Raw genomic sequence first — 11,439 nt, 5'->3', positions numbered from 1 at the left:
TCTGTTGGCGCATATAGTATGCTGGGCAAGTTCAGGCTGAAGTCAAGCTGACCACATATTAACAGACCGCCTGAGACCTCACGCCTTAGTAAGATAGGTCTGCTTGTAGTGTGGGTGACAGGGTCGTGCAAAAATGTTGCTCGGCGCTATTTTTCCACTGCAAGGCGATCTCATGTAAATTATTCGGGGTGGAAGGAACAGGAACAGGAACTTATATCCATCTACCGCTCAATATTGCAACAGAAACTCATCCCGTGCCCATTCCCCCCACCCTCTTCCACTACCAATCCCACACCAACCCATCAAGCATTTCCTATCTCCGCCCACCCCCTCCACACCTCAAACCCCTCCCTCTTCGCCCTGCCCAAATCAAACACCACCTGCCCCTGCTCCGTATGCCTCGACACACTCGCCGCCTGATCCCCCTTCTTCGCCGGCGCGCTCGGATTCAACACGAACCCAATGCTCGGCTTCCCATCCGTCGCCCTGAACGTCGTCCCATCACTCTGTATGCACCTCTCACAGAGAAAAGTGTACGTCCAATGCGTGCTGTTGACATACGTCCCGTTCGCAATCGCGCGCTGGGAGAAAGTGCCGGTCGCAACAGTGGGCGAGGCGTAGGTGCTTTTGCGGAGTTAGCTACAGCAAATGCATGGGACAGGTGAAGTGAATACGCTGTTTTGCGGAAACTGCTGACGATGCTTTGGCCGTTGGGCCAGGCGATTAGGAGGAGCTTGTTGAGCATGCCGCCGCCGAGGCTGACGCCGCTGTAGCTGGTTCCTTTGCCGCCGATGGTGGCGATGAAGGAGGTGTTGCTGGTGCTGTTTAGGGGGAGGGTTAGGCCGAAGAACATGCCGCTGGTGTGTTGGAAGGTGGAGAAGGTGATGCCAGACTTTGGGTCGGTATAGGGGGCGGGGGTTTGGGCGGTTGTGAGGGTGGCGACGACTGCGGTGAGTAAGGTGAGGGTCTTCATGATGGTTGTAGATCTGCAAGAAGGAGAGATTTGAAATCAATGGTTGTCGTTAATCAGGATGCTATGCCAAAGTCATTGATTCCTTATGCACTCTTATACAGGCTCCAAAGCTCAGAACATCTCTTCCACCCACGTACGTTCTGCTCCGTTCCGACGCACTTCATATGCGTAGCAGATTGTACCGTGGTGGACCTCATATAGCGGCAAAGCGAGTGACTATGACTGAGGCTGATTTCTGGCCCAACGAACATGTCGGTAGATATGTAATAACAATTGTTAACGCGCTGATTGGTGGTCCATGGACGGCTCCCCAGAGACGGAGCTAGACCGACCAACAAGATCTCGATAGACTCCTGCACAGGATGCTTAGATCAAGGCACACAATTCTACAAGCCATATCAGTATGATGTGTAGCCTGAATGAACAAAAGTTCGCAGTGTGTGTCGGTAGTCGAAGCTATGGAGACGAGCCGTGCGATCATGCACCCAAAGATTGTGCCTTGTACACAATCTAATCCGTTTGTGAATTCATTAAGAGCTTTCAACACAATAATCTGTACAAGACTATATTGATTTCAGCTAAGAATATCTCACCTACTTCCGGATGGCCTCGACGTTGCTACAATCTTTCGTCCCCTCGAGCAAACATCATCGTCGCATCGGGCTCCTAAATCCAACACCACCGAATGCACCCCCTTTCTTTGGTGTAGTCATGGGCTCTGGAGTGTCTCTGCCTGCTCCAGTCGCCGTCATGCCCGCTGGCATACTATTTCTGTTCCCGCTCCCTGGCGCCTTGAATTTGACCTGGCTACCGGTCGCGTAGATGTCATTCAGCATGGGCTCTAGTACCCCAGCATCCACAAATTCTTCATACTTGCGCCAAAGCTTCAGTGCTGTCGTCGCATCCTCAATACTATCATGTGTATCTTGCTGAATTTGCTCTTTGAGAACGCACCAAGCCAGGAACTTGAGATTGAGTTTGCGCTTGAAATCGGGGAGGAAGAAAAGGTTGGATGTGTCTACAACTTGCGATCTGGGCACATGGATGTTGATGGTCCGGAAGTCATTGGCTAGACTATGGCCGACGAAGACGCAGCCAAGGTTGAGAAGAAGCCAGAGCTTTTTATAGGCATGCTTGAGACTCACAGGCGCGTGCGGTGAAGTTTCGCGATTGAGATCGCCGGGTGAAATGCCGGACCACTCGGTAAGGTAATCGACGACTTGTTCGGTAACGGCAATGTAGTCATCAATGAAGGGAAGGCCGGCGTGTTCGCCTTCGCCGCGACATACTGATACACGCGCGAGTCCCTTGCGATCAGGCCGAATAGTCTGCCGGGTACCGTCCGCCTTCATCTCAATCTCTTCAGCTTGAAGTCGGATGAATTCTGCGTCGATGGCCACTGGATAGCCCGGACGAGGCGCCTCTGTCGATACCTGTAAGAGTTTGAACTTGTCGTCCGGTGGCGTTGGGTTTGACGACCACCATCGATACAATATCGATGTGTCTAGGTTTTCCTTCCACGAATCGTCGATTTTGTTCCTGGCAGACTTGGTCTGGAAAGTCAGGACTGAGGGGAGCTTCCAGCTGGGTTCAAATCGGAGAGCCTCTTCTCTCGGTATAGGCCTGACTAGAAAGTCGTTGAAGAGATGCCACTTGTCTTCTGCATCTGGCTCGCGCGACGACGGGCCTGTATTGATTGTGGCGACCAAATGAGGCTTCTGATGCTCGCCACTATTGATGTCGGCAACGACACCAACCAGCTCATATACCATGATGTCGAAGACGCCGCGCTGTAAGTGCAACTTCAAGTCCTGGCCCTCGAAGCAGTAGAATTGACCTTGATCTACTATGATCCCGATCTCATGTGGTAACCAGTTGGGTATTGACCACAATAGCTTCGCTTCGTGGGTCTGTATCGCAGCGTTCAGCATCAGTACGCCAGGTACCGACTGTATCGTCTTCCGTTGCACCATTTGCTGGTATCGATTGCATTTTGTGCACCATCCTCGGGTTTGATCTTGTCGCTCCACACTGGCCTTTAGTATTTGTGAGAACGTCGGGCGCGGTATCCTCGTATTCTTCATCACATGCTTCGCCGGATACACAAGCTCGTTAACGAAATTCTTCCCGCCTCTGATGGTCTCATTGGCGCACTGCGCACACCTCATGCTTGCTCGTGCCTGCGTCTCCAACACCTGATCCATCAATGAGGTGCCGCCATGGCTTGGTAGCATTTGTCGAAATTCTTCCGAGATCTTGTCGAGCAAGAAGCGATTCAAGTTCTGTATCATGCTGGTAAGGGCAACGTTTGGCGCGAACTCTTCGAGCAGGTTTAGCGAAACCGCATTTGACAAGCCGCTGAACGTCTTCAAGAAGTTCGACGCTTGGCAGTTCAGTCCAGCCGCCTTCTCAAGCATGTCAATGAGGAAGCCGAGCTCGCACAAGAGGCACGATTCGAAGAGACAGGGTGATGCCGTGTGCTGCAACGCAAGATTCCGGATCAACGGCGTGAAGCGGAACAGCTGCAGTAGCGAGTTCGCATAAGAATTGGTAATGTGGGTTTCGAGACCTGAGAATGGCGTCTGGTTGTAGTAGGCAAAGTCGAAGTCGTCCACTCCGAACTTGCTGTATTTGATCTCCACATTTCCATACATCGCGGGAACGTCCTTTCGTGTTACATCGTCGAGATGGAGGTCCGTAAGTGTCTCCATGGTCTCAACAGCTTTCGCATTTGCCTCACTTAGTGACAATGATGCTCGGGACTTCTCGCTCAAAAATTTGGGTGGGGTCAGAGAGTCACTAGACCGGTCTGTTTGTCTAGTCACCTCGATCTGGTTTCTTCGCTTGGTCCTAGGGTTCTTGGCGAAGAAGCCCATATCAGTCCGTGTCATGTTGCTCAGAATTGCACCATCAATCTTGGGTGGTGGTGCCCCGACCTCGAAGACCATGTGGCTTGGCCAGCCCGAGAGGAGGGTCTCCTTGTAGTACGGCATGCCTATCGTGTTAAGAGGACTTTGCATCGTTAGCATCTTATAAATTTGGCCATATCCAGACTTACGTGTCAAGGCTCCAGTCCATGGAAGCTGGTGGTATGACATGGTCTGCGAATTCTGTAGGATTGCTGTACTCTGGAAAGTGCACTTTGGCCGGCGAGCCCCACAAATGAACGTTGGAGTTGGAATCAGCCAGGGCAAACGCCTCGCCCGATGGAGCCATCTCGAAGCCAGCTAGATAGGAGTCATACAGGTTGAGCTGTCGAAGGTTCGCCGAGTCGGGATTCATAAGGTCAATCACCTGCATCTGCCCGTTCTGCGAGGCGATGATAGCGGTAGTGGACATGCGAGGATGCATTCGTACAAAAGCTGCACCGGTGTGGAACGGAACGGGTGCCAGTTGCTTCAGAGTCTTCAAAGAGAAGACGTTGGTGAATGGATCCAGCATGTACGCATATTGCTGCCGCGGAGACCAGCCGCACGTAGCGAGGAAATCGCCTTTCGCATCCATATCACTGATGCTTCCGGTGTGGCCTTCGAAGACTTTGATGACAGAGAGCGAATTAGAATCAAGTATGTGTATGCCGCCAGTCTTAGTAGCTGCGCAGAGATACTGGCCTGCTCGCTTCATGATGGTGTACTGGGCATCGACGGGCAGCTGAGTCGCGTCAGAAGTGTTGGAGCCGGTTGCTATGTAGACTCACTGTGTCCACAACAATGCCCTTTTCGACATCGACTTTGAACATCTGCTCCTGACATCCTGCAATCAAGATCTCGCGCGTTCCTTTGGAGGTGAAGTTCATGCACTTGAGGTCTTTAAAGTCAGGGCTCCTGCATGTCACATATCAGCACGTGCTGCCTTCTCCATCCTCCGTCATCAAGTCCGACGTACGTCAGGTGCCATTGTGTCAAGCCACGTCGATGCGAGTAGTGCACGCTTTGTCTAGAAATGGAGAGGACGCCCTTATCGGTGAAGAGGAACTGCTTCACAGGGCCATCGGATGTGGCATGGCCGCGGTATGAGGTGTAGCGCTCGAGCGACGGCCCGTACAGTGAGGTTACGCGTCCCTAGCTGGTGTGAGCTCTCGTGTCTAGCGACGCGACCCGGCGAACGTACTCACTTGGTTGTTGCCCGTCCACAGCAATTCCTGCGTCGTGTCGAAGGCGAATGTCGAGATTGGAACAGCCGGTGGGTGGGATCCTGGTGGAGATAACTGGGCAGTGACTAGCTATGCGACAATCAGCTGGTGTTGCGAAGCATGCGTGCGCGCTTCTTCATGGCGGTGGTGCACACGCAGCGCATCTGTCAGGAAATGTACCTCGTTCCAGTCCGCTTCCATGATGGCGGCGTTTTCTCTACTTTAGTCGGAATTGGACGCGCCCCCAACATGCTTCAGTCCCAGATTGCCGCCCGTAAACGCGTTTGGAGGCATGAGCTGTGGTGGAGTCGGAGCTTCAATGCGGGATGATGCTCCCCTACTAGCCGGCGGGTAGTGGGGCACGAACAAAGCTGCCTGCCGAATGCCATGTATGGAAACAGCCACAAAACACGCAGGGGTTGTCCGGTCCGCGCCCACCATTACTGCGCTGTCAGATCAAGAGAGACTAGGGAAGATTTCGTAATGAGAGCTTATTGTGTCTGTTTTGATTTGTATGTACTGGCTGAACTATTGAATCCCCCGTCCAAAGACCACCTGCGAATGTGCCGATCGAATACGGTCGCCACAAACTTGAAATGAGTAGCATCAAGGAATGCACAGGGAAAGGGGAGCAGGATCAGTAAACGGTTGACGAGACCGTCTCCTAAAAACTACTGAATGCTTACCTTTGAGGGATCAAGTACCGAACTTCGCCTCAACATGCGGGGACTGTGCATGATGCACAAGGGTATCGAACGCCTATTGAGCGGTCGTGCTTTAGTTTGAAATTCCAGAAGTGAGAGTGAGCGGGCACAGAGCCATACCGAAAACATGCAGATGCCGGAACGCCGTGGGGAATGTTGTTGTTGCTCAAAAAGCCAAGTCGGGCGGCGGGATTTGAGAAGAGGAGAGCCTGTACAAGGTCAGCCTCCGTTCAGCATACGCAAAGCTGCATCGCTTCATGATTCGGCGTCGCAATTCTAGTCTCAGGGTGCAGAGCACGACTGCACTGCTAGGTCTGCAAACGAGCCAAAGGCAACGTAAGCAAGGTCACTTCAAGAGCACTTTGATCTACTGTTCGTACCTTTCGAATTGAGGGGCGGCTGTGCACGGCGTCCCTAGAAGCGTTTGCGTGCCTGAGGCGGCGCGAGAGCGCTGTACTCTTCGTCATTGGCGACATCAGCCTTGTGATCGTAACGCGCACGCTTGTGGGTCTCAGTCATGCCCTTGCCGGAGCCGGTGAAGCCAACTAAAGCAGCAGTCAGTAACGATCTCGGCTGAAAGCTGCGGCAAGAACCTACCTCGGCTGCCTGCTTCAGTACTGGTGCGGAACATGGACTCCTTCTTAGGCATCTTCTTGTTGGTCTTGGTCTGAAAGTCCTGCCAGTTGGACTGTCGCTTTTTCAATTGGCCTTTGTTTGCGATCCTGCTCTTGGGCTTGACCTCCTCTTCGGCAACGATGGATTTCTGGACGTTGGGGTTCATGGACGCCGGACCAGAAATGACATGAGGAGTCGACGTAAGGGGCGTGACGGGCGAGGGAGCTGCTACAGGCTCAGGGTCGCGCTTTCTCTTGCTTGGCAGGGGACGAATAGCGTCGCGGTCGACCGTGGTGCTGTCATCGTAGTCGATGAAGCGCACCACATACTTGGGTGCAGAGGCCGAACCCAAAACACTCTGAATCTTAGCCTTGTACCAGGACCTATCTGTCCATTGCGCCTCAATCAAGTCACCTGTGCTGAATGTCATCGGCTTCTCCGGCTCCTGCTTCTCGGCAGCCTTGCGCAATAGAGGGTGCTTCTCGGGATCGAACTTGGGCGCAGTTGGCTGAGGAGCTTGGGGAAGCTGGGCTTCGAGCTTGGCGAGCTCCGGGCGCAGGCGTGCGAGCGCTGCTTCGTGCATGGCGATGAAGGGCTTCATTTCCTCTCGGAGGTCTTCGGTGTCCTTGGTGGCGCCATTGAGCTCGATCAGTCTCTCTACCTCGGTGAGCTGCGTGTATTGTTAGCCATGTGGCAATGCGACACGCGCAACAAGACCGACCTGGGCGTTCCAGTCTGCGAGACCTTGTTCCTCCTTCTTGATCTCCTCCTTCTTCAGCCAGACGGCGTCTTTGAGGGCTTTGATATCTGCCATTGTCGTGTATAGTCGAGCTCCGATGTGCGAGGCTTGTGCGGTTGCGGGGTGGCTTCAGGTGGGGGTTCGAGAAAGTGTGAGGCGCGTTCGAGGAAGTCGCGAGGCTGTCGTGGTGACGCTGTCGTGGTGACGCTAAGCTTGGCGGCCCCACTGGACCCTCCTCTAGTTCAGCCCTACAGCAATACAGACAGGTACAAATTCACGGTGCTGGGCTACGGGGAAATCCAACACGTGCAGAAACATGATGCTGCTACCCGCGGAGTCGCGGACACGGAACATTGCTTTCTGTCCTCTGATTGAAGAAGTCCTCGGGTGCCCAGGATGAGGAAGCCGCGTACAAGATGCCATCTACAACGGATTGCTGCATCATCAGACCTCTATCATCAGTCACCGAGGGCGATCAGATATGCAGGATGCCGCATCGTTCGCGTCTTCACGTGCATGAATCAGATTGAGACTTCGCCGTGGCTGGGGCAGGCTCGGGGTTACTCATTGCACCGCCGCACAATCAAGCCCAGACTGTGTGACTTGGCCAGAACATGAAGGGTCCCGGATTTCTCCAGACAGAACGAGGTAGAATCACGCAGCGATGACGGCACCAGTACATACACGACATTTGCATCGTGTAGCGCTCGGAACGGAGGTTTCTGCCTTGCTAGGAACAGGCATGGAGCGATCTGCTGTTAGTCCTTTGCTTGTCCATGGATGAGCACTTTCTATGGCGTTCTTGACCCCACCATGATTGCTAATCATCTCATTGCGCCCTTGTGCTCGCCGCCCGCCCTAAGACAAGCATCGCATCCCACGCCCGTCCTATCAGCAACTTTTGTTCTGCAGCCAGCACTCTCGCTTATTCGCCGCTTTTGCTCAGCTTACGGCTTTGCTGCGACAAGACGTTGTTCCAAATTTGCCAGGGTCACTGGACCACGGTCGCCGGACTAGGCCATCAGGCTACGAGGCTGTCAATCCGTCATTCCGGACCTTTACTCTTCCACTCTGTCATCGCTTTCACGCCCAAGTCCCGCACTCTCCTCGACTTGCTGCACTTCGCGGGGCCTAGAAACCGATTGCGCTCCGTGCGCGGTACCCTCCTCCGCCCCAGACACGCTGCCCCAGGGCTGCCACCCCAGTTGGACCCAAGCCCGTCTCGACCCGCACAACAGGCTGCGACCTTTGGCTCCTACGTCCGGACTCCCTGCGCCAACCTCACATTGTTTGCCAGCCGCCGCGTGTCTTCCCTTGAGCCCACACTGTATCTGTGGCGAACCCACCCATTGGAAGTGGTACACCTACACCGGCCCCTTCCGCAAAGTCGCCCGTCCCCAGACCTGAGGCGACCTAGACTCGAACTCCAATCGCATTGTCCTGGAAGAATCCTAGGCTGCAGTGTCTTTCAGTAACACGCTCAACAACCCGTTAGACCCCGCACCACTATTCGCCATGGCAGGAACCGCCAACGACTACCAGCATGGCGCGCCATTCTACCTCGACCCTACCCAGCAGGACCTCCTGCTCGCCGCCCTCGCCTCGAACAACACCAACCCCAACGACCTTTTCTCCACGGGCGCGAACCACAACCGCGCTGCGAGCAACTCCCAGTTCCAGTATTCCACCGACACCGTCGACCCTACCTTCTTTACTTCCCCGCAGCAGACCACGCCTGGAAACACCTTCAGTACTGCGGGCATAGAGGAGAGCCCATTCGTGGACTACCTCGACGGAGACAGCTTTGATTTCGATAACGCGGACGACGATCTCATGATCGGCGCGCTTCCCGGTAAGAACGGAGAAGAATCAAATGAGAAGCGCAAGAGCCCTGGCGACGACGACGATGATGAAGATGAGGGCGGCGGTAAGCGCAGGGAAGGCGAAGACAAGCAGGCAAAGAAGCCTGGCCGCAAACCTCTAACATCTGAGCCCACCACAGTACGTTCTACATGTGTAGCCTTAACATGCTCTTTACTAACACAGGTTGTAGAAGCGCAAAGCACAAAATAGGGCGGCCCAGCGAGCCTTCCGAGAGAGGAAAGAGAAGCATCTCAAAGATCTCGAAACTAAGGTGCAGGAGCTCGAAAAGGCATCTGATGCTGCAAATCACGAAAATGGTTTGCTTCGTGGGCAAGTTCAAAGGCTGCAAATGGAGCTCCGTGAATACCGCAAGCGCTTGTCGCTAAACAGCACTGGTCTGAACCGCGCTGGTACCACACCTATGGCCTCCGGGTTCAGCAGCATGCTGAGTACTGGTAACAACAACAACTTCTCCTTCGAGTTCCCCAAGTTCGGTGGACTGCCAGGTGCTCAGCTGCTCGATAACGGTCCCCTTTCTTCCAAGAACAAGAACGTATCTGCAGCACCCAACGCTTCAGGTCGCAACAACAGCGTTGCGCAAGGTGTCAGTCCAGCTACCCAGGCCAACGGCTCCTGGACGAACTCGCCTGATGCGATTAGTGCAAGCCCTGTCACCAACGGCACCCAACGCAACAACAGTGTCAATGGTTTCGCCGGCTACAACAACGCGGCGAACAAGAACACCAATCGTGGAAGCAGCGAGAGTTCTTCTACTGTGCAATCGCGCGTGTTCCAGTTTAACAGCGGCTCATCCACACATTCAGGTTCACCCGCGTCATCCACTTCTCCAACTGGTGGACAAGACTCCTCTTGCGGGACATCGCCTGAGCCAAGCCATACTTCGCCTGGCCAGCCGAGGGATAGCATCGCGGAAGGCTACGTGTGTCATGGCAACTCGGAAGGTGAGGTCCTATTCTGCGAAAAACTCAACATGGCCTGCGGCAACCCTCGTAACCCCGTGCCTCGTGCGATGTCCAAATCTGACGACAAACCACCTCCAGTCATTACCGCCACAAAGTCTCCCACACCTCAACCGCAAGCCAACGGCCTCGATTATTTTGCGAACCAAAACGGCGGACAATTCGACCCCACACTGTTCGGCGAGTACCGCGACACGACAAACGCGATCGTGGGCGACGGTGATTTCACTGGCGGCTTCTTTAACGATGCTTTCCTGAACACCGGATACGCTAGCCCGTTCCATTTCGGCGACACGCCTGCCGTGCAAAAGTCTAACCCTCTGGAGGAGATTGAGCGTATTCAAGATGGCGAGGACGAAGTTGTTCCCGGCGACGACATCAACTCTATGCTCAACTGCCACAAGATCTGGTCAGTATACTACCCTTATCACCAAGCTTCTTGCACGCTAATATCTCGCAGGGACAAGCTATCGAGCCGGCCGGATTTCAAGGACGGCACGATTGATATCGACAATCTGTGCTCCGAGCTTCGTGCAAAGGCACGCTGTTCCGAGAGCGGTGTTGTTGTTGATCACAAGGACGTTGAGGCTGCGTTGAAGCGCTTGCCCAAGGACTCAATACTGTCATAAATGGATTGAAACGACCGCATGGGTAGCGTGGGGCAGGTGCTAAACCCTGTATTTTTTTTTTTGAAACTTTGCTTCTTCGATGTTGGTCTAATAACAACAGTCGCTCGCTCAGCAAGCTTTGAGGCGGGCCGTTCCTGCAACGATGTTGACGACATTTTGATACTTGGGACAGATGGCAATTCGGCGTTCATTTGGAGAGACGAAGCCACGACAGCTTGGGGGCCTTTTGGAAAAGGGGAATCGTCATGAGGTGCATGGTAACAGTCTCAGCTTCCTTCTTTCTATAGCTGCAAATGAGAAGATTTACGCTTGTATCCGAATTCCGCAATGACGTGAGAATATTGTAGCAAGATGCACTCCACGCGTTGAGTCGTCAAATGGTCTGTCTATAAATATGTACACGGCGCTGAAGCAACACATCTCAGCAGAATGAATCAACATTGCACGATAAACTTCTTCCATTTGCATTTTTGCGTTCTACTATAACTTCGTCTCCGACCCCCTCAGGGCTTCAATGTCTACAATCTCTTTCACCGCCTCGGTAGTAAGCACATACGGACTCTCCTCATCCACCATGACGCTATCTTCAATGCGCATGCCAATGCCCCGCGCCCACTTTGGCCACTTCTCGTCGTCGGGGACATATATGCCCGGCTCGACAGTCACCACCATGCCCTTTTCCAGCAACCTGCTCCTCGACAGGCCCGGGCTGTCATGGACGTCCAAGCCCAAATAATGGCCTACATGATGTGCATTAATCGCCCGACACGTCATCGGGACTTGGGCAACTCGAAGCCCATATCC

At 53.8% G+C, this 11,439-nt stretch overlaps 6 protein-coding genes across 6 annotated transcripts in view; 1 reads left to right on the top strand and 5 right to left on the bottom strand.

The window, feature by feature from the left end:
* Positions 1-448: 448 nt before the first annotated feature.
* Positions 449-973, bottom strand: SNOG_06300 (hypothetical protein; the record flags this gene model as incomplete). Its single annotated transcript, XM_001796625.1, has 1 exon — positions 449-973. One exon carries the CDS (start codon positions 971-973, stop codon positions 449-451), a length of 525 nt encoding a protein of 174 aa, XP_001796677.1.
* A 647-nt stretch (positions 974-1,620) lies between these two features.
* SNOG_06299 (hypothetical protein) lies at positions 1,621-4,769 on the bottom strand (the record flags this gene model as incomplete). Its single annotated transcript, XM_001796624.1, has 3 exons — positions 1,621-3,985; positions 4,032-4,624; positions 4,671-4,769. The coding sequence occupies 3 exons, from the start codon at positions 4,767-4,769 to the stop codon at positions 1,621-1,623; spliced, it is 3,057 nt and encodes a 1,018-aa protein (XP_001796676.1).
* An 827-nt stretch (positions 4,770-5,596) lies between these two features.
* Positions 5,597-5,842, bottom strand: SNOG_06298 (hypothetical protein; the record flags this gene model as incomplete). The annotated part of the gene is made up of 2 exons (XM_001796623.1): positions 5,597-5,695; positions 5,792-5,842. The coding sequence occupies 2 exons, from the start codon at positions 5,840-5,842 to the stop codon at positions 5,597-5,599; spliced, it is 150 nt and encodes a 49-aa protein (XP_001796675.1).
* Positions 5,843-6,223: 381 nt separating this feature from the next.
* Positions 6,224-7,238, bottom strand: SNOG_06297 (hypothetical protein; the record flags this gene model as incomplete). The annotated part of the gene is made up of 3 exons (XM_001796622.1): positions 6,224-6,354; positions 6,407-7,094; positions 7,146-7,238. The coding sequence occupies 3 exons, from the start codon at positions 7,236-7,238 to the stop codon at positions 6,224-6,226; spliced, it is 912 nt and encodes a 303-aa protein (XP_001796674.1).
* Positions 7,239-8,678: 1,440 nt separating this feature from the next.
* Positions 8,679-10,635, top strand: SNOG_06296 (hypothetical protein; the record flags this gene model as incomplete). The annotated part of the gene is made up of 3 exons (XM_001796621.1): positions 8,679-9,127; positions 9,237-10,415; positions 10,467-10,635. 3 exons carry the CDS (start codon positions 8,679-8,681, stop codon positions 10,633-10,635), a joined length of 1,797 nt encoding a protein of 598 aa, XP_001796673.1.
* Positions 10,636-11,075: 440 nt separating this feature from the next.
* Positions 11,076-11,439, bottom strand: part of SNOG_06295 (hypothetical protein) — a gene marked incomplete at its 5' end in the record, with an annotated part of 1,610 nt that continues 1,246 nt past the window's right edge. Inside the window, one exon of the mRNA XM_001796620.1 lies at positions 11,076-11,344. Within this exon, the coding sequence (XP_001796672.1) occupies positions 11,116-11,344 (229 nt within the window). The 3' untranslated portion in view covers positions 11,076-11,115. The remainder of the gene's footprint in view (positions 11,345-11,439) is intronic.

This window comes from Parastagonospora nodorum (assembly GCF_000146915.1).
Source record: "Parastagonospora nodorum SN15 chromosome Unknown scaffold_9, whole genome shotgun sequence".
Lineage (NCBI taxonomy): Eukaryota > Fungi > Ascomycota > Dothideomycetes > Pleosporales > Phaeosphaeriaceae > Parastagonospora > Parastagonospora nodorum.
Note: the sequence above shows the minus strand (reverse complement) of the source record. Positions and strands in the feature narration are given on the sequence as shown.